This window comes from Propithecus coquereli, unplaced genomic scaffold (genome assembly GCF_000956105.1).
Source record: "Propithecus coquereli isolate 6110/MARCELLA unplaced genomic scaffold, Pcoq_1.0 Scaffold135, whole genome shotgun sequence".
Taxonomy (NCBI): Eukaryota; Metazoa; Chordata; class Mammalia; order Primates; family Indriidae; genus Propithecus; species Propithecus coquereli.
In genome coordinates, this window is record NW_012137747.1 from 3,153,636 (window position 1) to 3,178,046 (window position 24,411).

General features: G+C 36.8%; 1 protein-coding gene across 2 annotated transcripts in view; it reads left to right on the top strand.

The window, feature by feature from the left end:
- LNPEP (leucyl/cystinyl aminopeptidase) overlaps positions 1–24,411 on the top strand; it is a 90,738-nt gene that overhangs the window by 29,884 nt on the left and 36,443 nt on the right. For both annotated transcript variants that reach the window (XM_012638839.1, XM_012638840.1), the window contains exons 2-4: positions 12,858–13,698; positions 17,685–17,823; positions 19,132–19,263. In XM_012638839.1, coding sequence (XP_012494293.1) covers positions 12,858–13,698; positions 17,685–17,823; positions 19,132–19,263 — 1,112 coding nt within the window. The remainder of the gene's footprint in view (positions 1–12,857; positions 13,699–17,684; positions 17,824–19,131; positions 19,264–24,411) is intronic.

Here is a 24,411-nt window from a genome sequence, read left to right on the forward strand (position 1 = left end):
AGGGGTGGAGCCAGGACTAGAATTCCCAGTTTCTCTTCACTATATTTTATACCTTTTAAACCAAAATTGATTTAAATTATATACCAAATTTGAGGAAGGAAGAGGAAATGTAGCGAGTGGTCTCAAGGATCAGTGTCCAGTGGAAATGAAATTCGGTGACTCAGAGCCCATAATCACTGAGGTACTCCTAAGCCTGCTGATTTAAGACATAGCCCCACCGCAGATGTTAGAAGGATCTTGTTAACCTTACAGCTAGCAAATGAATTCTGTCTCCTCCGAAACCTAGATTCAGCCATTAAAGCGTTTGCGCGTGCACATGGAGATAATTTTCATTAATTAATACTTCATTTAATGTGTCGGATTAGTGCTACTTTCATTTCAACATTTATTGCAGGTCTCTTCCCTGCTAGGCACCAGGAATGCAAAGATGAATGAGATAAGAACCCCTCTCTGGAGGAATTAGCCTCGTGTGAAGCAAAATTTATAATATTTGGAGTTTACTTATGCAGAAATTCTCTTCTCTATAGGGTAAACGAGGGGTTGAGATTTTTCTAAACCAACTTTCTTTCAACCTGTATTTCTTTAATAAGCAAAAATTTACTAGGATTAAAATGTACCCATTATTCTAGAAAAGTAAATATGGAGCAAGTTTTGGAACTAAGTATTTCCTCCTAAATGTGAAAAGGTATATAGGCAAATAGTGTGCAGAGTTTTCATTTTTGAGGTTTGAGAGTCTGCCAGTGATATGTAGTGTGGAGAGAGCGAAGTGACTCATAATTCTGGAATGACTGTTTTGATCTCTCCCTGTAGCCGCTGTAGAACATTGGCAGGGCAAGCAGCGTAATTAACACTGCACAGTCTAATTATAAACAAAACTCTATGTACATTGGCTACCAAGAAGCAAGCCTGTACTGGATAATCCTCCAAGTTGGCAGGATTACTTTACAATGATGACTAGTTAATATCAAGTTTACTATAAATCAAATTGCTTTTCCTTGATTGTCCAAAGAGTTACCATGGGGGAAAAAGTGAACATCATAATATCTGTGGAAGTTTTACTTGGTATTTTTTTTTTTCAGGGTGCATTTAAGCTTTTCTTTATTGCAGTTCTTATAACCTTTTTATCCTAAGAGAAATGTTGTGCACCTTAATATTTGTGGTGTACTATTTTAGGGAGAGGAGGGGAATTGGTAAGACATTTGTTCAGATAATAGTTGGCTTGATCTTTAAAAGGTGAAAGAAACTAGGAATTTGAAAAGATTATATTGGACTAATTAATATAATAAAGAGAGAGAAAAAAGAGGAGAGCGAAGAGGGTGGGATAAAGGGACAAAAGTGAAGTGACTATAGCAGCCGTGCATGCTTGAGAGAAATCAAGATGTTCGTAACAGGTGTGTGGTCTCTCGTACTGGTCAGAGGCAGAGCAGGCACAGCGCATGGTTGTGTGTGCTCTACAGATTTGTGGAAGCATGGCTGAGAGCTGAGGACCGATTTAGCTACTTTATATATAGATTTGGCCATTGGGTCTCTGAGATTCAGAGCAAAGGTGCTAGCTGTGGAGATTTGTTTCACATAGCTGTAACTTGAACTACTGCAGGGTGATTGTAGTTCTGCAAAATGAGCCTCAGAGTTGTAATTACCTAAAAGGAAGTAAGAATTTTAAATCAGAGGCCTTTTTTTTTTCCTATTCAGAAATGTTCAGTTAAATTTGTAAATGGATACTTAAAATTAATTGGGGTTTCCCTTTTTAGGAAAAAAATTACAAAAATCCAAATACAGAGATGTATGTTAAGTATTATAATTTTTTCTTAAGAATGCTTTTATACTTTTGATGTGACCATGTGAGCTTTCCTTTAAATAGTAGTTCTTTAATTCATTTTAAGTACTTGGATTTACAAAGAAAATTTTCCTAGCTTTTTACTTGAGAGGAGGAGCAGAACATACATATTTTCTAAATTCGGGCATATATCCAGCATTTATCACTGGCCATTTATCACTGGCTAAATGATTTTGTTTGCTGGATATTCTTGAAAGAGGGATAGATGTAAGACAGTTGGGCTTGTTAAAGAGGATCTTCTCTGTCTCTAGCCCATGACCTAGTTCTGATTTGTCCTTTTAATTAACCTAACTAGACTTTGAAGAGAAGTGAAAAATTGGTCTTGGAGATCCAGCTGGACTTGATATATGTGGATTTTTAGGCCAGTTTCTAGGAGAATTTGAGTTAGAGCCAAGAACACTGCTTTCCTGCCCTCCAGCAGCATTTTTTGCTTTAATTTTCTGTTGTTTATCTGTCTTTTATTGATTTCTGCTCTGTTCTTTATTATTTCTTTTACTTAGGTTTAATTTGCTATTCTTTTCTAGCTTCTTAGGGTGGAAACATATGTAGTTGATTTTAAACCTTTTTATAATGGAGACATTTAAAGCAATAAATTTCTTTCAAATTTTGATATGTTTTATTCATTTCAAATCTTTTCTAAATTCCTGTGGTTTCTTCTTTGCCCCATGGATTATTTAGAAGTCTGTTTTTTATTTTCCAAATATCTAGAGATTGTCTACCTAATTTACTAATTGATTTTTTTAATAGTTTCCATTATGGTTAGAGAAAAAAGTCTCTAAAAAGACTATTTCGGCCTTTTGAAGTTTATTGTGGTTTATTTTACTTTATTCCATCTTGGTAAATATTCCATATATATTCTGCAATTATTTGGTTTAATGTTGTATAACTGTCAATTAGGTCAAATTGTTATTGTTCAGATCTTCTGTGACCTTATTTGTTTGTTGTCTACTTATTCTATCAATTATGAAGAAAAAGGTGATAAAATCTCCATCTATGGTTGTGGATGTTTCTGTTTCTCTATTGAGTTTTGTCATTTTCTGCTTTATGAATTTTGAGATTCTGTTATTAGATAGGTACATATTTAAGATTGGTATCTTATCCTATTGAATTTCTCCTTTTATCATTAAAAGATTTCCTTCTACTTTGTTAACCTATTTGTGTCTTTAAATTTAAAATACATCTCTTATAGACAGTGTATACTTGGTTCTTGCTTTTTTCCCCCCAGTATGACAATCTTTGTTATTTAGTTGGAATGTTTAATCCATTTTTAATTAATATGTGGTTGGGTTTAAGTCTACTATTTTGTCACTATTTTCATTTACCTCTTTTGTTTTTGCTTCTCTGTTTCACCTTGACTCCCTCCTTTTGGATTAACCTGATTTTTTTTTTTTTTTTTTTTGAGGCAGTGTCTCACTCTGTTGCCCTGGCTAGATTGCCCAGGAGTTTGAGGTTGTTGTCAGCTAGGCTGACACCATGGCACTTCTTTCTAGGTCCTCAGACTGAAGAGCCAACAGTTAATATATTCCTGTTGGCCTTGAAATTCAGACAGCTAGGCTTCCCAGAGGCACAGCTATCTGAAACTAAGAGAATAATATGCTTTTTTTTCTCTTTTGAGACAGAGTCTTGCTCTGTTGCCTGGACTAGAGTGCTGTGGCGTCAGCCTAGTTCACAGCAACTTCAGACTCCAGGGCTCAAGTAATCCTCCTGCCTCAGCCTCCCAAGTAGCTGGGACTACAGGCATGCGCCATTGCACCTGGCTAATTTTTCTATATATTTTTAGTTGTCCAGCTAATTTCTTTCTAATTTTTTTTAGTAGAGACGGGATCTTGCTCTTGCTTAGGCTGGTCTCGAGCTCCTGAGCTCAAACGATCCACCCACCTCGGCCTCCCAGAGTGCTAGGTTAACTGTTTATTTTTTAGCATTTTATTTTATTTTTTTCTATTGGATTTTTAACCCTGCTTTTTTAAAATTACTTTTTCAGTCTTTAGGGCTAATGATATGCATCTTTCACTTATTAAAGTCTGTGTATAGTCAGTATCGTACCACTTCACATTTTATACTTGTCCCTTCTTACTTTCTACCTCTTATCTCTCACTTGATACATCCCATTTCCCCTTCTCAATTGTAAATATAATTTAATATAATTTCTCTAAACTTCTGTATTTTTGTGTTTTTTTGTTGTCATATCTTTTATTTCTGTATATGTTAGGAATAGGTAGACAATCTCTACATATTTGGAAAATAAAAAACAGACTTCCAAAAAGGCTCACAAAGTTATTTTGGGCTTTAAGCATATAGTTTTTAAAAGTCTTTTAAGGAAATTATAAGAAGAATAAACATAACATAAACATAACATTTTTATTTTTTAACATTTATGCATTATTTCCAGTATTCTTTTCTCTCTGAAGATCTGAGTTTCCATCTGGTATCATTTCCCTTTATCCTGAAGAACCTCCTTTATAATTTCTTATAGTATACATCTTCTTGAGATGAATTCTTTCAGCTTTCGTTTATCTGAAAATGTCTTTATTTTACCCTTGTTTTTGAAGGATATTTTCACTGGATATGGAATGCTGAGTTGACAGTTTTTTTCTTCCAGCCCCTTAAAAATGTTCTATCATCTTCTGGTCCCCCCATTGTTGTGATGAGAAGGTAGTGCTCTTTCTATTGTTTTTTGTATATAACGTTGTTTTCAGGCTCTTTTAAGGATTTTATCTTTGATTTTAAGCAGTTTGACCATGATGTGCCTAGATAAGATTTTTTTTTTTTTAATTTATTATCTTTGGAGTTTGCTGAACACTTTGGATCTGATAAATGGTGTTTTCATCAAACTTAATAAAATTTTATTCATTTCTACAAATATTTTTTCTGCCTCATTCTCACACTCTTCTTCTGTGGCTCCTATTACATATATGTTAGACTGTCTGATACTGTTCCACAAATCCCTGGTGCTGTGTTCATTTTTCTTCAGCCCTTTCTTCCTCAAATTGGTAATTTCTAATGATCTGTCAGGTTTATGAACTCTTTCATCTGCTGTCTCCCATCTGCTGTTAAGCCTGTTTAATGACTTTTTAATTTGTTATGGAACCTTTCAGTCCTAGAATTTCCATTTCTTTCCCTCCATTTGCTTCATTTATATGGTCTACATTTCTCTGCTGAGATAACCATCTGTTCACATATTCTTCCTTTTTCTTTTTAAACCACATCTTCCTTTGGTATTCTTTTTTCATTTATAATAACTACTCTAAAGGTTTGCGAAGTGCAATATCTAGGCCACCTTAAAGTCAGTTTCTAATGATTTATTTTTTCTTATAGGTCACATTTTCTTGTATCATTAAATGTCTGGTAATTTTTTTTACATATCAGACAGCATTGATGCCACATTGTAGAGATGATGGATTCTTTAAATTTCCCTGTAGAATGTTTATTTATTTATTTATTTTTAAGTAGGCAGCTTAATTACTGGCTGGTCACCTTTTGTAGGCTTGGTTTTAAAATTTGTTAGGGCAGGTATGTGGAAAGCCCAAGGTGTTTCTTAGCCTCTTCTAACTTAGCAAGAGTCATCCTCAAATTTTTTTTCCCCTGCGTTTTTTATTAGGGTTTGGTTTTAGGCTTTGTTAGTATGGTTCTAGGGTGTGACTTTTACTCCTAAACTGAGGCCTTTCCAGTGTTTCAAGCTGATGTCCAAGGTATTTATGAATTCTCTTTGCTCTGGCTGGGTTGGACTGCTAGTGTTACCCTACACTGCTTGACCTCTAGTATTTCTGTTCTGTGTTAACCCTTTGCAGTCACTTCTTTGTACACCTCATGTTGTTATGTCCTGAGTTGGCTAAGAACTCTCAGGAAACCCTTGCCCAAATCTGTGATCCCTCTCTGCATAGCTTCCCTCTCATCCCTGCCCCGGCACCCTGCTCTTGGCCTGCCAGTCCTGCTCTACTTGGACTTGAGCTGTACTACAATTGGGAAATTGCCCCCCCCCGCCAGGAAAATAACCACAGCTATTGTGGGCTCACCTTTTCTTTTTCTCAGAAGTCACATTCTTGCTGTGTTATCCAGTATGTGAAAACAGTTGCATCATTTTGTCCAGTTTAATAATTGTTTATGAGAGGAGTTGTCTGATAACAATTTCTCTGTCATGTTAGAAGTGGAAGTCTCTCATAATATTTTTGTATTAAATATGTGTTGAAATGAACTTTAGGGATAGCTTGAAAGAGAAAAGTAAATCGTAATCTTTCTAAATAGAGTGAAATGCGGCCGGGCGCGGTGCCTCACACCTGTAATCCTAGTACTCTGGGAGGCCGAGGCGGGTGGATCGCTCAAGGTCAGGGGTTCGAGACCAACCTGAGCAAGAGCGAGACCCCGTCTCTACTAAAAAATAGAAAGAAATGATCTGGACAACTAAAAATATATATGTATAGAAAAAATTAGCCGGGCATTGTGGTACATGCCTATAGTCCCAGTTACTCGGGAGGCTGAGGCAGAAGGATCGCTTGAGCCCAGGAGTTTGAGGTTGCTGTGAGCTAGGCTAACGCCAGGGCACTCTAGCCCGGGCAACAAAGCAAGACTTTGTCTCAGAAAAATAAATAAATAAATAAATAGAGTGAAATGAGCTCATGATGCTCATGGACTGAATCAGTTCTCTCTGAGCTTCCTGCCTCCTACCCCTAGTCATCCATTTTCTTCTCTCTTCACAAGGGAGACAAAATGGGGGCAGGTGGAAGAGAGAAAGACCTTACAGGTCTTGCATCCTGGGTAATGACCTTTGTCTCTCAACTGGAAAATTAAAGGCGGTTTGTGAAAATGCACAATGTACTAGGGGAAAGGTATTAATAGTAATGCATGCAAGACTTTCCATGTGTGTATTTTATGACTCTGCTTATACATCGAGGTATAAACAAACAGGGTGTCGAAGAGGGACTGCTTAGATACGTCTTCAAAACTTGTTCATTCTTCATGACTGTCCTTCAGATTCTGGTGAGATAATGGTATATCTAAACTTGTAGCTTAATATGAGCACCGTGATGAAGAGGAAGAGATTTTCTTTGAGCATGGGTTAGGGAGGTTGGGTAATGTTTTGTCCATCTAGACCTAAATAGGAAAAAGAAATCATTCCTTTTTGTTCTAAATTCTAGTCTTTTCCTTTTCTTTTTATGCCTAAACTTTGCAATAAAATCTTTTTTGCTGGAAGATGATTCTCATTAGGAAAATAGTCACTTTATCTGATAATTAGCCATCACTTTGGAAATTTAATGAAGTTTCCATTTGGAAATGATCTAGAAGATAGAGGTGCTGTCTCACGCTTGATGTGTCATAGGGGCCTCAGAAAAAGAACATTTATAGTCTCTTTTTTCTTGTTATTTCCTAAACAATGCAGTATTACATCGATTTATGTAGTATTTACATTGTATTAGGTATTATAAGTAATCTAGAGATGATTTAAAGCATGTGGGAGGATACACAAGGTTGTATGAAAATACTATTCCATTCTATACAAGGGACATGAGCATTTGTGGGTTTTGGTATCCACTTGGTGGGGAGGGGATTCCTTGAACCAATCCCCCACCAATAGCAAGGGATGACTGTATATCCCATTTCATTTCATTTTCTGAGAAAATATGATGAGAATTTAAAAGGATCAAAGTCTGTGGAAAGTCTGCTCCTTTTAATTCAAGCTATTCTCCATGTGGTTTATCATGGCTTTACTTTTTGTCTTGCCTTCTACGTTGTACCCCTCAGCTAATCATTTGCTCTCTTGCCAGCACCCTCTATGCACTGCACCCTTGGCTTCTTCCCACATCCTCCCTACATGTTTAGCCCATGTTAATCTGCTTTCTTTACTTTTAAAAAACTTTTCACTTATTTTTTGTTGTGGTATTAATAAAATATACATAATTTACTGTCTCTTATTTTAGACCTGAGCTGGTAAGCACTAACATATTTACAGAGACTTGTGGTATGACAAAGTCCACTGGACTTTCTGAGCTCCTCAGCCGCACTTTGTCCATGGACTACTCCCTGGTCCTCTCTCATGGCATCTGTCCTTTATTGTTCTCAAGCCACTATGCCTTCCCCACAGTTGCCTTTAGCTCTGGGCAGATGGCCTTGCTTCCACTGTCTTGGAGAACATGAAGGCTCTCTGCTGTTTCATACTCATAGACGTGACTCTTGTGTCTTTACCTCCTGTCCTTCAGGTTTGCAGGAAGAACACGCCTAGCTTCCATCAAGGTTAATCCCTCCATTGGGGTTTTTGTGATCTCTCCCTATCACTCTGAGGTAGCATTTTCCCTCTTCTACTCTTCCACCTCCACGTTTTGTCTGTCTTTACTTTTCCTTCTCCACAGAAATGCATGCATAAATTGTTCCCATCTTAAACACAGACAAATAAAAAACAAAAGATTTAACTCTTCTCTACACCATAATTTTTTTTTTAGTTTTACCCTATGTTTTTTCCTTGATAAACAACTATGTACTTTGAAGGAATAGTCTGCAGCCGTTGCTTTCTCTTGTTAACTTTCCATTCCTTCTCCGAGTCACTGGAATCAGGCTTCCACTCTTACTACTCTACTGAAAGACTTCATAAAAGTCACGGTTCCGTGGTTGCCAAATGTAAGGGACTCTCTCTAGGCCTCATTTTACTTGACCTTTCTAAGATGTTTCATAGCGACCCCTTTCTTCTTCATGAAACCTTCCCTTGGTTTCTGGGATGCTGCTCTCCTGATTTTCCTACCAGTGTAGTCCATCCTTTATTCCCCTTAGCTGCCCATCTTCCTCTGCCCACTCACTGCTTAAGTGTTGATGATCCCTGACTCTTACCTCGCTTTCAGCACTCTCCCCTATCAGCATGGTTTTAATTACTACGCATACCCCGGTTATTCAGAAATCTGAATCTTCCAGATACTTCTTTTGAGCTTTAGACAACATAATTCTTATAACAATCTTATTAAATAGTACTGTTTTCCACATTTATAGGTGAGGAAATTGAGGCTAACAGATGGAACCTGTTTGAGATCAAGCAGTCTAGTGGAAGAGCCAGGATTTTAATCTCCATCTAAAATCAGGTCTTTAACTCTATTAATCAAACATCTCCATCTGGTTATCTGACAGGTGTATCAAATATCTCATATCCCATACTGAATGCCATCTCATAATCCTGTTCTCTTTCCTCACCTCCAAAAATAAAAAAAGACAGAGAATATGAAAAGCTATATTCTCAATCTCCGAATGATATTCCTTCTTGCAGTTATCCAAGCCAGAGCATGTATAAGGAATTGACATAGACTTTTCTCTATCTCTCTATTCTACTAGCCCATCCAGTCCGAGGGAGCATTAGTTCTGTGCATGCTCCCTTTTTAACCTGATTTGTAATCACTCCCTCCTCTTTCACTGCTGCTGTCACAATTAAGAACTTTATCTCAACCAGGATTGCCATTATAGTGACAGTGTAACCCATTGCCTCTCAGATTAGCTGAAGAACCAGGGTTTCTTGTTTTTGTTTTTTAATTTTTAATCTGTTGCAGAAATTTTGTAGCATATAAAAAATCATTAGAAAATTGAAATGAAAAAGAGATGCAAAATATAAGCTCCATTTTAAACATTAAATTCAACAGACATAAAATTACTCTATCAAATTGTTACAGAAGTTTTTGGACACTAATTTTCTATGTATATCCTGTCACAGATGGGTAACAAACAGCTTGCAGACTGGCACTGGTCCACAAACAACATGGAGGAACACCATTTGATGCTCCAGTATTTGATGAAAAGAAATGTCTTTGGTTTTCTTAGATAATCACATGGGCCTATGTTATTTAAAACTGAAATATTTCAACTAGCAAGTTTTTTGCTTTTGGCTTATAGTTAGCTTGTATATGTGGATTTAAGAGGTTTTAGGAAATTCCCTGTTTCTTTAGGATCCCTTCTTTCAGTAGGAGTGAATCCCATTAGAGCAAGGGACAGTCGTGTGTTCCATTATAATTGAATGCTGAAATTAAAGTGCCATGACTTAAGAATCAAACTAACATTTTCTTAAATAGGCTTCAAGTACAGTGTTCTTGGGCTGCTGTTATAAAAGTGATTTCCCCTGATTTGATGTATTTAACTTGATATGATTGCGCAAACAAAAAAGGTGTGCTTCTCATGTGCAGTAAAATATAGCAGATGATTGATGTGTTCCATTTTTGAAAGTTTAATATTTTATATAGATAATCTTCTGACTGGACATTAATAATAAAACTAAGTTATCTGGATTTTGGCAGGCATGTGACTAAGCCCTTGTCAGAAGATTTGAAGTTAATGAAGTACAGACAGGACATGCTAAGTGGTCAAGCTGTAGAATATCCCCAGCCTGTTTAGGGCATGGCTGAAGAATCAAAAAAACAACAAAAAAGTTCTAAGGGGACAGAATTCAGGGATGGGAATGCTCTTAATAGTAAGCTGAGATTCTACCCAGAATTAGTTTAGAAATTTATTAGGTATAATCATACTGTCCAGAACCCATTGTTTTCTGCATTGGGTCTGACATAGAACAAATCATGTGGACAAATGCCTGAGAAAGCATAATTTTCCCATGTGCAGTAAGGAAAAAAAAAGGCCTTTTAGATATTTTCAAATGAAAAATTTAAGCAACTAATCTACAGCACTGTGCCAGGGACTAAAAAACTGCAGAAAATTTCTAATCATTAAAAGGTTAAAAGTAATTTAAACAAAAATTCAAATACATCAGTCTTTGTTAATGAAGTGCAGACCCCAAAACAATTAACTATCAAAAATCAAAACAAACTTGTCACAAGGAGTTGGGGCACTAACGGAAGTTTAGGAGATTAAATTCCCCAAATCAGGAGTTATAGCCCTTCATCCATTCCACACCTCTCACAGGGGTGGATAGATGGCTGCTTGCTAAACCACACCTAGAAAATGATTAAAACTTTTATTCAAAGAAAACTTTTATAAGTAGCGTAACTTGTACAAAGTTCAGGACAGAGAGGAGGCAGGAAAAGGCAACCTTACTGTGATTTGTCTGATCTCCAAAGCAGAAATGGGTGAGTGACATGAAATTATTTTTAAAAGGTAATAAAGAAAAAGGAAAAACAAACAAAAAAAGATAACCTTTCTTAAATCATATTGTAGCAGGTTAGGGTGAGTTGTAAAATAGCAAGTGTTCACCGGGTGGACAGGGATGGGAAGGAGAAATACTGACATTCTGGGGAACAGAAGAGGAGGAAAAGGCATGTGGAGAATAGCATGAAATAGCATCCTGGCTTGTTCTGAGAATGGTAAACAGCTTGGGATGGCCAGAGCACACCCAGGAATGGCACCATTAGTGCTCGCGGGGATCTGACCACGGAGAAGCACTTAGACCAGTGCTTCTCAAACTTTAGTGCACATTAATCATCTGAGGATTTGTTAAAATTCATATTTAGGGAGGGCACATGAGAGCCTGCTTTTCTCACAAGCTACAATGTGATGCAAATGCTACTGGACCCCAGGCCACACGCCATATTTTGAGTAGCAAAACTGTGAATTTTATCCGAATTTTTTGAATACTTTGTTGTGTGGATCCTGAGCTGCCACTGTTTAGTTAGTTTGTTGAATAGTGCAAATACATGGCATTTCAGTTAAGCTAGATACTAAGTCTTAAGTAAGCTTTGCTGATGGTGAAATAATACTCTTAGCAATTTCATTGCCAGGTACAAAATAAATAACCTGGGTATAAGTTCTCATCCTTTATTGAATTAATTTGAGTAGGCGGATGCAATATAATAATGAAAAGAGCCTAAATTTTGGAATCAGATTTTTAGACCTGGGCTCCACTATCAGTTTTATGACTAAATAGTTGTGTGACTTTAAGATGATAATTAACCCATTTTAATTTTTCTATTTTCTCATGTCTGAAATAGTTAAAATACTTGCCACTTTATAGAGTTGTTATGGTTAGAAATGATATAAAGTACCTTGAAGGGAAACGGTAATGGTTTCAATTTGATAACTTGAGATTCCTTAAAAACTAAAATTCTATGAATTTTAAATCAAGAATATTGGATGGTCTAATACTAGGAATTATTGATTTATGTGAAATTATTTACCCTTCCACTTTTTGAATCTTTTTATTCTCAGTGATTCTTGGCAAATTGGAAGGTGTGGTTCTCTGTGATTTTTAAAAGCTCCCACCACTACCTCACCCCAAGATCCACTAACACTCATGGTGTATAGTGTAGCTGTTACAGGTAGGACTATGTTGTACTTCTGAATGCTATGGAAGTGTGAAAAACAGATTGAATTATAGGTTTATCTAATTTTTATGTAATTTTGGACTTATTAATTTTTATTATTTCTTGCTTATGAAAATTTCCTGCATAATTTGCTACTTCCAGTTTGCTGTGGGAAAGAAACATCCCTCTCCCGGGGAAAACAATAACCTATCCTGTTGCTTAGCTAACACTCAAGCCTAGAAATGGGCATACCAGTTTGTGGTACCACCAGTTTGTGGTACCTTTCCACCTGGAAAGTGGGACTCAGGGAAGAGACCCACAAACGCCCTTGAAACAGGTTTGAAGCCTTTTGGGGAGGAATTCTGGGATCCTAGTGCCCCAAGCCCAGTGGGGGCAAGGACTGTAGGTGGGCACATCCCTTTGGTCCTACTGACTCCTCACCCCATGGAGACAGACGCAGCCAGAGGCAGGCCACAGCAGGGCCCTCTAAAGCCCTGGGCAGTGTCCCAGGTTGTTGGGCAGGAGTGTGTAAGGAAATTAGTACATAATCTCAGCTGTCTTTTTTTGATACTAGCCTGTTTATTAGCTTTCTTTCTTCTTTCATGACTGGTATACTTTTACTTATGTTTGAGTTTTTCATGGGTGACTCAAGCATGTCATAAGTATCTTATTTAATTCAGTAGCTCTGAGATGGAAATAAGTTTTAGTGATTTAAAGAAAGTTCTTAGATTAAATGTGGTCTTGCTAGAAGACATATTATTATGAGCTTTGTTTCTAACTCTGTTCCTTGTCCTTATGTTTTGGTTTTTTAGATCGGCTTCAGCTCCCCAGGAATATGATTGAAAACAGCATGTTTGAGGAAGAACCAGATGTAGTGGATTTAGCCAAAGAGCCTTGTTTACACCCTCTAGAGCCTGATGAGGTGGAATATGAGCCCCGCGGTTCCCGACTGCTGGTTCGGGGTCTTGGTGAACATGAGATGGACGAGGATGAAGAGGATTACGAGTCATCTGCAAAGCTGCTGGGCATGTCCTTCATGAATAGAAGCTCAGGCCTTCGGAACAGTGCAACTGGCTACAGGCAGAGCCCAGATGGGGCATGTTCAGTGCCATCTGCAAAGACCTTCGTGGTCTGTGCTTTTGTCGTTGTGATTGCTGTTTCTGTAATCATGGTGATTTACTTACTGCCCAGATGTACCTTTACCAAAGAAGGCTGCCATAAAAAAAACCAATCAATGAAATTAATTCAGCCATTTGCAACAAATGGGAAGTTGTTTCCGTGGGCACAAATCAGGCTTCCCACTGCCATTATGCCACTACGCTATGAACTTAACCTACACCCAAACCTAACCTCGATGACATTCAAGGGTTCTGTGACAATTTCAGTTCAGGCTCTTCAGGCCACATGGAATATCATTCTTCATAGCACAGGTCATAATATTTCAAGAGTGACCTTTATGTCAGCATTTTCAAGCCAAGAAAAACAAGTAGAGATCCTGGAATATCCATTTCATGAACAAATTGCTATTGTTGCCCCTGAAGCCCTTCTAGTGGGACACAATTATACCTTGAAGATAGAGTATTCGGCAAATATATCTAGTTCTTACTATGGGTTTTATGGCACCTCCTACACAGATGAAAATAACGAGAAAAAGTATGTAGCTCTCTTAAATAATTCTGGTTCTGTGCTCTATGATGACTTCTGCAATATGTATCCCTGTGCCCACACAAAAGCCGCTAACTGTAATTTTTTTTAATTTAGAAAGTCTTGTACAAAATAGTAGAATGTTGGTTTGGAGGGATATACTATTTCTCTTAGTCAAGGCCTTGAGCGTATATCATGGTGGGATGGGGTTGGGGGTTGGGCCTGCTGGTGGAAGGAGGTAGATAAAGATTATACAAAAAAAAACTTCAGTTATCTTGAGCTGTTCATATTTTGCAAGATGAATCTAGTTTTCTGCCACCTCATACAGTTTCTGTGGGAAGCAGAGTACAGGGGAGTATGGGTTGGTTATAATTTAAGACCTATTTTCTTAATGTGAAGAACTTTCAGGTAGTGCTTAGTAAGATGGAGAAATGGCATGAAGAAGTTGAAGAAGTGTATGCTATAGATATCATTTTTAATATACTTAACCTTTACTGGTTTATTTTTTTTAAAAAATTCCAGTGTGACTAGTTTAGATTTCTGATGGAAATTAAAAAAAAAAAGGCTAGTAGAGACTTAATTTGGTTCAAAAAAAAAAAAAAGAAGTGAGACAAAACAAAATATTCAGCTCCCTACTTGGACCATATATTTTGTACTTTAATCTTAGTATTCATAGCATGTAGTTTGAATTTCTGGGGAGATGCAGTATACACTGTGTACAGATTTTTCTTAAGTAGAAATAATGTCAATTCTCTTATGTGCACAAAGTCCTTATTATATCTGCTTTATGCAATTGGAGCATTCTCTCATATTACTCTGTAAACCAGTATGTGAATTACTGATGCTGGCTCTTTGGCTAATATATGTTAATGTATTAAAAGAAACAGTTAGAAATGAATATTTTAAATCTATCTTAAGGGAACTTTTTGATCCTTCTTAAATGGGGACAGAAGCAAAGCAAGATCTGTAGTTTTTTTTCAGATCAATGATTTTTATTTTTTTCCTTTACATAATACTTTTAAAATAAATGGCATGCTGATCATCATTTCAATTCTCACATGAAATCTGGCATTGAGCACAAATTTATAATCACAATGGCCACTTGGGGATTCTTCCTTTTAGTTCTCCTCCCCTAATCTCCATCATCCCTAGGAAATACAGGATATACATAAAAACAATGTTCTTAGTATGCAAACAGACCTTTAAGACAAGTCCCCTAGCCATCTCTTCAACCAGATTATTGCCCCTGGAATCCTTGGAACTATTACTGTATGATGGGAGATGTGTAGCAGTGTAGATGATTTTTGGTATGGCCACTTGTTGACTCTTGCCACGGGCTGGATTGAGTTGTGGAAAATGCCAGAAAAATGGAATATGTTTTCTTAAAATTAAGAAATAGAATATTAACAAAATAATATTTTAAAATCTGTTGAAATGAATTAGTGTGTGAAACTCTGCTATCACAAACAAAATATAAGTTCATTAACCTACCTGTTTCAGTAAAATGAATGCCCCACATAATTGTATGTGTTGGTGCAAGGTAAAAGTTTAGAAGATTATTTATCCTTTCAGGATGTCTGAAAACTATAATTCAAAGCAATTTTTTTTGTCTTTCGCTTTTAATTTTGCTTAGTTCTATTAGAGAAGTTTTTATGCTTTTCTCCCCCTCTGAGGTATAATTAGAATAAATATTTAAAGTGGTAGATGAAGTAATTAAGGGATATATAATCCTTGTTGCAAGAAAATCAGAGTATATGTAAATGTCAAACATCTTGCGTTGACACTGCTTGGGATAAAGGAGCTTTAACTGTGTAATCTAAGGTGGAAATAGTGACCTTGAGTTAATTCTAGACGTTGTTAATAACAAACTGATACTGAAAGAACTAGTAAACAAATTTAGGATGGCCACTGTATTTCAGCTGATCCTCATTTCTAACAGACCTTTCATGATCTGGCCCTTGTCTTTTTCTCCCAGCCTTCACCTGCCATGTTAAACTTTGTGTGCATATTCCTAAAATCAGATGATAATAATAGACAATATTTACTGGGAACCGAAGTGCTAGAAACTGTTCCAAACATATCCTGTCAATCCCACTAAGGTAGATATTAATATTAATTCATTTTACAGCTAAGGAAACAGAAGCACATAAAGGAACTCGTCTAGCATCTTGTGGCTAGCAGAGGAGAACTCAAATCCAAGGTCATTTTAACTATAGAGGCCACATTCTTAACCACCATGGTGTACTGCCTCCCTGGTGCACACCTCTTTCCCTTTGCACATTGTTATCCCCAGTGCTCAGAATTCTCTTTCCTGACCCCCTAGCTAATTTGTAATTGTCTTGAGCACTACTTGAGGAAGTGCTCATACTCACCAATGAAAGAGTAAGCTTCAAGTTATTCAGCATAGATAAGACATTATAAGAATCATCAAGCAGCAGCCTTCTCAAGGGACTTTTATGTGAGATAGCTATTATTGGATCTCTTTTAACAATAGGGTTTTCTTTGTCTTGGAATGTTACAATCTAATTTTTATCCAAAAGTGATGGTCCAAGTAGGCTCTCTTATATCTATAGTGGGGATATCATCAGACTTTATCCCCTGGGCCCATGTGGCCTTCTTCCAAAATCTTCTGTTACCTGGGTAAGAATGTTGGGGGTAAGGTGAAGAAATGGAATGTTAGAAACATAATATGTTTTAATTGTTTCATGTATGTTGATTGCTACCTTTCTTGCAGTTTACCCAATAGAAATAGTTATTTGGGCACATGCTTATCAGAAAAAAAGTACAGTAATTTTAAGTGTGGAAGAAGAGTTATGGCTATCTCACATTTGTAATAAACATCCATAAAGGGCTTTGTGGTATACAAGTAGTTTTTATTGTGAATAATGTTGTTTGATTCTAACAAAAACGCTTGGTGTTAATCAGGAGATCCTATCTGAATCCTAATTTAGTAAATAAGGAAATCAAGATGTAGGTCACTGATTTGCCTAAAGTCATATGGCTGGTAAATTGTAGAGTTTAGTTCTTATACTCCAAATCTCATACTCTTTCTTTTCTATTTATCTTCTAACAGTGGAAACTAAGTCCTAAGCAAGAGAAGCTACCATGTCCAAAGTGGTAGTTTATATGCCGTATTGACTGACACCTGAAATATGCACACCAGGGCCATACTTGCCCTCATTACTCTATGGCCATGTTTGGATGATCTCCCAAATGCAGATATTCTTTATTTCTCTACTAAATTGAAAATCTGCATTTCTCCCTGTTTCTTTTTATGGTTTCTCCCTCAACCTGTGATTGAGGACTTTTCTATGTGTTTCTCAACTGTTTCTGCTGTGCTTTAGGAAGGGGAGGAAAATTTTTGATTCATCTCTTAAGAGAGTAAAGGAAATGAGAACACTACAGGACACCTAGTTTTTTCAGTCTTCGTGAAAGCACAAGTTGTGAATTCGAGGCATAGTGTTCTGAAGCCAGAGTCTGTACAGATGACTAATGGTGACCGATGACCACCCTTTTTACTGATCTTCTATCAGAAAGCTTTTTAAGACTTTAGTGGTCAGCTGCAGTCTACCTTCTGGCTTCATCTCAAACCACATTGGACAACCACCCCCAGTCCCTGGACATGCACTGCTCTCTTTCGCTGTGCTACCTACTCTTTCCAGAGTATACTCTCTTCCCTTCTCTACTTTTGCAAATACTTATCTTTGAAGACCCTCTTCAGATTTTATACCAGTTTCCTTACAGTATCTTCAACTTCTAGTCAGAATTTGTTTCCTACCCTTTGTTCCCACTGTGTTGTTTTCATTGTTGGGACATGATTTGCAGCCTGACATAAGTTTCAGTCCATTGTGTAAATCTCTGCCTTTTCCAGTTGATTGTGGATCCTTTAATGACTGGGATTATACCATATTTATCTTAGTATCTCTAGAACTTTGCAGAGTGCCTTCTCTAATAGGTGCTCAATAACTTTTGGATTGAATTTGCATTTATTTTAGGTACTTCGCAGCAACTCAATTTGAACCTCTGGCAGCAAGATCTGCTTTTCCTTGTTTTGATGAACCAGCATTTAAAGCCACATTTATCATCAGGATCGTAAGGGATGAGCAATATACTGCTTTATCAAATATGCCTAAGGTACTGTTCTGTTCCCTAAATGTAAAATCTTTGAGTGAGTCTCTTTAAGAACACTTGATTTCCTCTTTGCCAGGCTACTGTTGGAAATGATTAAAATCATATACATTAATATTCTTTCTTAAAATACTTAAATAAAAATTAAAATATATGTTGGGAGCAATTGAGAAGTCACCTGAGAAGCGCAGGAGGAAAAAGAAAGACCTGTTGGACTTCAAATGTGTGGGTAGGAAATGTGAACCATGTGCTGTGTACTAAAGTTGTGCAAATATTAATACTGTGAACTAGTCCAAGATTATAGTAATATTTTCTGAGAAAGATAAATTTGCTATTTTAAACAGTGTTATTTGATTGTGTTGACTCATAATTGTTCTTGGTAAATGAACAATCAATATTATTGTAAGTAATGTGGAAATTGACAACTAGAACAGGAGCCTCTTTTCTGGGTGTTAGCTCTGCATGGGAGGCAGTGAAGGTGAAACCAAGCAGAATCGTTTTTTATGTTAAACAGAACCTAGGGGGTCCTTCTTTTGTCTCACACATCTGAGTGGCTGTGTGCATCCTGATGAGAGCCTCCTGAAGCCCATGTGGCTAGGGAAGAGGAGCAGCCATACCCAGCAGGCTGTGGAGCTCACCCCTGTAGGCAGCGGAGAACATGATCTGTTCTTAAACAGGTCATCATTCCAAAGCTTCACTCCCAACCATACTCTTCACTTTGATCTTTCTCTAAGAGAGGTGGATGCCTATTTAACTAGTATCCCAAAACGTGTCTTAATTCATGGTTGGAAAATCCTGCAAGGTTGCTGCATTCCCTCATCTTGTGTTTGCTGCAGACTTCTCTAGTGACTTACCACCTTTGATCCCACTAAGCCTTTTTTGGGTCCTCAGCATGGCAGTCTGCGAAGCCATTTCAGATCAGTTGGAGGGATATCCCAGCTGTAGCTCCTCCTTCTGTGGATGTATTTGTAGCAATAGAGTGGAACACTCCCAGGTCATAAGGAAGGATTTTGGTTTTGGCTGTGTTTTAAAGGGGAGAGACAGAACCACTGTTACCATATCTAACTTACATTTATTTAAAGTTATCTTTTGGACTAAAAACTCGTTAGGATTTTCAGCATACTCAGTGTGTCCCCATGATGAAGGATGGTAGAACAGGCTGAGACTGAGGGCCATGTTGTCCCCAGAAACTCATGCTGAGAGTTTAAAATATGCTAGTACCTTCACTGCTTATTTTCTATTTGAATTTTTACTTTGTCATTGTCATTGATTCCTACAGTTACAGAACTGTAATCTTTTGCCCTTCGCTTATAGAAGTCATCAGTCCTTATGGAAGATGGACTCATTCAGGATGAGTTTTCTGAGAGTGTGAAGATGAGCACTTACCTAGTTGCCTTCATTGTGGGGGAGATGAAGAACCTGAGTCAGGACGTAAATGGAACCCTGGTATGTTAATGTGGTAATTGCCTAAAAGCTTGTTTCACAAGCCATTAAGAAGAACTGTCACTATAATGATTCCTGGTAGTTGCTGTATGAAGAAAACAAGCTATTAGATCACACTCTGACATTTTATACCAGAAATGCTACTTTTTTCCTTAGCTGTTATTTATTGTTATTTAATACCCAAAAGTCAATTTTCAAGTTTCTTTTAATTTGACTTTTATAAGAGAATTCTAGTAAGACAATATATGTATACTAAAGCTTTTAGAACTGTGCTAGATACAATATGGTGGCCACTAGTTTTATGTGACTATTTCGATTTAAATTAAAATTAAAGATAATGTAAAATTCACTTCCTCAGTCTTAAGTTTCAACTGTTCAATAGTGTTCATGTAGCTAGTGTCCACCATGTTGGATAGCTCTAAGTTGTAAAAATTAGATGAATCCTTCTTTTTAAAAAAAAAATCAAGTTCTGATTGAGTTTCTTTATTTTAGAGTAAGAGTAAGATTATTTAACTTAAGGGTCGGATTTATCTATGTTTTGCTGAAATTGATCATTTGTTCTAATGAGGCAACTCTGTTTTTCTGTGTCATTAGTGGCTGTCTGTAAATGATTATTTGATTGGATTTTATACTTTCATTTCCTAGTAGAGACCTAATATGGCTAACATTTTCATGTACTGACAATATAGAAGGAGAAAAGACTCTTTAAGCTAAAAGTGATTATTTTTCACAGTAGTAATATGATCGAATTCATTAATTTTGTTTCTATATTTTTGATCTCCACCACAGAAAATTATCTATGTTTTGAACGCATCCTGCTAGTTTTGGGATGTGTTCCTTTCTAGACTAAAAAGCTTTTTATGAGGCCGGGCGCGGTGGCTCACGCCTGTAATCCTAGCACTCTGGGATGCTGAGGTGGGCGGATCGTTTGAGCTCAGGAGTTCGAGATCAGCCTGAGCAAGAGCGAGACCCCGTCTCTACTAAAAAAATAGAAAGAAATTATCTGGATAACTAAAAATATATATAAAAAAAAAATTAGCTGGGCATGGTGGCGCATGCCCTGTAGTCCCAGCTACTCAGGAGGCTGAGGCAGTAGGATCGCTTGAGCCCAGGAGTTTGAGGTTGCTGTGAGCTAGGCTAACTCCACGGCACTCACTCTAGCCAGGGCAACAGAGTGAGACTCTGTCTCAAAAAAAAAAAAAAAAGAGCTTTTTATGGTAATCACAAAATGATGAGCAAAACCTTATCATTTTGCTACTTCAGAAGGTAGCAAAGGTATATTTCTCTCATTAGAAAAGATGATCATGTCTACCCCATACCTCTCAGAAGCAGGGGCAGAGATTAGGGTTCTCTGGCTGATTATCACCAGTAACACTCAATGCCTTTGTCCTCTACACTAACGGATGGCACACTGCTCAAGAAGCGAACTAAATGTTTAATGATAAGTGTAGACTACGATATTTAGTAAGGCTAAATATGGTTCACTCACCTTTGGACTGAAAGGCTTTATGTCAAATCTAAACCAAAAATTTTTAAAAGCCTTTTAAAAGGGTATGAAGTCTGGCCTAAATCTGAAATAATTCAATTAATTACACTTCAATTGTTGCACCACAGATTTAGCCCTTGATTTAGAGTTTGCAGCCTCGATAAAGCCCAAAAAGCCCAATCTAGAAGAGTCAGGTTTGCTTCTGATTCAAGACTCAGCTGAATACCAACCACCCGCTCCATGAAGCTTTTCTTCCCCCCAGCTAGAATTAATCATTCCCTCTCTGATCTTTCATAGCACTTGAGTTACATCTTTGTTGTGGTTCTCATCACAGTCATTGGTATAAAACCCCCAGCACTTTTTATTGTATCCCAAAATGCATGCAGTCTTGTCTTTTTCTTTTTTTGCTTTCCTTCATCCCTTTTTCTTCACTCTTTCTCTCTTGCTCCCTCTCTCCATCCCCTTCTCTTTGTTTCTTTCATCTGCTGTGTTGGCTTCTATGTACCTGTAGGATTGCATTCAAACTCATCATTCTAATATTCAAAACTTTCCTTATAAATTCAGCTATATTTCTGATTGCTTCAGTGTGAATTCTTTCATCTAGCCAGGTTGAATTATTCATTGCTCACATATGTATTTCATTCTCATATATGCATGTGTGTGTGTGCGCGTGCATGTATGTGTGTAGAAAGATCGAGAGGAGAGTTTCAGGTGAGTATTTTTTTTTGTTTTTTTTTTTTTTGCTTTTTATTTATTTGTATTAGGAAGCAACATGGTTAAATATGTATTCTAGAATCTACCTGTGTTGAAATCCCTCCTACACAGTTTCCTAGCTCTGGTAGACTAATCTTCTCTAAACCTCACCTTCCACAACTCCAATACTATATCGCCTACATTAGCTCTATTAAAGACTAAATTTTATAAATTCTTATAAAATATTTAGTACCCGGCATGTATGTGTGTCTGTGTATATATACACATGCATATATGCACATACATAGAGAGTGCACGCTCCCTTTTTTCCATATTTCCATATGAAAAATCTCTTGTGAAATCGCTTGCATATCAGTAAATATAAATAATATTTATTATATTTAGTGTTACCCAGTAGTAAATGTTTCGGAAAAATTAATATACGAATAGTTTTATTAATTTCCTCCCTTTTTCTTAGGAAATGGGGAAGGATGTAACATGCATGGAGTTATACGCCATGCTGGCAGTGGTCCAAGTCACTCATTTATAAACATTTTTTCATTTTATAAACCACATGAGGAGGAGGCATTAGCCCCATGTTGCTTATTAGGAAAATAGTGTCTCAGGTTAAGTAATTGACCTAAGATTATATAACCAGCAGGTAATAGTCAAAATTGTTCTGTCCACCACAATATATTGCCTCATACACCAGGTAACATAATTTCTAGAGGTATGGTGACCAGAAATCCAAAACTTGGAGTCTAACAAAGGATTTTTGTTATGCCAAAGTGTTGTAACCTCTAGGATGGCTTCTGTTTTGTACTGTTTGACCATAGGTTGATTTAACAAGTTTAGAAATAAGGCATAGGGCCTTACTAAAGTCAATCTTACCAAGCAACCAAAAATGTCAAAGCTGAGTATAGATTCTTATATATATCCTGTTCAGTGATAAAGACTACTTTGTTATCAAAGACCTAAAAAAAAAAGAAATATTTATTTTCATCATTTCTGTTCATTCTTCATTCTTTAAACCTCTCCCTACCTTTAGGAATGCCAAAATTACCTAGAAAATTGTAGGCCAGTTGTGAAATACACTGCTTTGTCTGTTTGTCTTGAGATTTTGTTTTGTTTTGTTTTTTGCCACGGCTGCTTTTGTTTTTACTATAGTCAAGTTTAATTTGTAGAATTAGGATCTCATCATGGCTAGTCAGATGTGGACAACACACATCTGACACTCAGCGTTCAAATAGAACCTTCAGCAGTATTATCCGTGTGAAGTTATAATTTTATTTTCGTCAAAAACATGACTTTGTTTCAAATTTCCACTAAAAATATTTCTACCTCAAGTATCTTTCTGCCAGCCTGGGACATTGTACACAATTTCTGTCATTCTCCTAAAGTCTCATCTAATCAGTTATTCTGGAAAGAAACAGTATCAAAATACTGTGGATTTTTTTGTTTGTTTTTTGGTTTTTTGTTTTGTTTTGTTTTTAGCTTTTTTGTGTGTCCTGTTAGCTGTTTAGGAAGGCTGGTGTTTTTCAGGAAATTTAGTATTGAGGCTTACAATATTTTCTGCCTTTATAAATCTTGCAGATCATATTATTGTGCTTTTTAGGGGGTTGAGGTTTGGTTCTGCTTTTTTTTTTCCTTTTGTTAACTAGTTTTTGTTTTTATTAAATTTAAAGAACAGATAAGTTAAACCTAACAAATCTGTTATTCCTCAGTCTTAAAGAACTCTTTTCCCCGAGAGTTGACCAGGTCTTTATAGTTGTGTTTTTAGAAATCTTCTATAAGGTCTTTGCAAGAGATGTGGCAAGAAAAGTTTCAATTTGTAAATGGTAAGCCCTGAGTGCCTGTTGACTTTTATTTAACAATGTTTAGAGTACTCTTACCAAGCCCCGAATGCTATTCAGGACTTTCTTTGTTTAGCTACATTGCTCTGTTTATTTTTTACTGATTCTGTTGCTCTTAGAACAAGCTTGATGATAATTATAATGACCAGATGATTTGTTGCTAGTAAGAATCGTAACACATGGTTTTTAAGGAAAAGAAAAAGAAATGGAAAGGAAGAGAAAATACCAAACTACCTTTTTTCCTACTCATTGTGTTCCAGAGATGGGAATAAGGGGATGCTTTGGTCAGATTTCAGTTTCATGTGAACTTCTTTTTTCTCCCCTGACTTGTTCTCTAAGGAAAGGTGCTCGCACATACAGTGATGGGAGTGGCCAGATGGTATGTGTGGCAGAAGAATGTCTGAGGTGGAATCTGGGGTGTAGGTGGTGTTTCTGTTGGGATAGCATATTCTGGATGATTGAGTTGACTATACCATAAAATATGTGTGTCTGGAAAGAATAAGCAGAGATGATAAAGACTTGCCTTAAATTCCAAGTGATCTTGGTACATTTATAATGATAGGGATTTTAAAAAGACTGTCAGGCTTTTTTATTTAAGGCTAAAACTGACTTCAGTAGAGGGGGAAAGATACAGGAAATGCACACATCAGCAGGATCAGCTTGCAGTTTCCTTGGCAGATGGTGACAATCCAATAAGCAGTGGTCACAGCCCTGAACCAAGGGCTGCACATGGTAGAGGACTGGCCTGATGAAGTACCCTTGACCACATGATATGGGAGAATAAATTTCTGCCATAGTTACTTTATTTTTTTCCCATAGTTACTTTAGAAAGCAACTAAAGTAACTTAATTGGTTAACTCCAATTGTAGATACTTAATTCTTACAGTAACTGTTGCCACAAACGTTTTGGTGACACATATTTTGCCCCAGTTCTGATGAGAGTCTATTCATAATAATGATAATAACTAGCATTTATTGAACACTTATGTCATGCACTAATACATGTATTAGCTCATTTAATCCTGACAGCAACCCTGTGAGTGTTCTAATCACCATTTTACAGATAAGGTAATCACCATTTTACAGATAAAGAAACTGAAGTTAACTAACCTCCTCAAG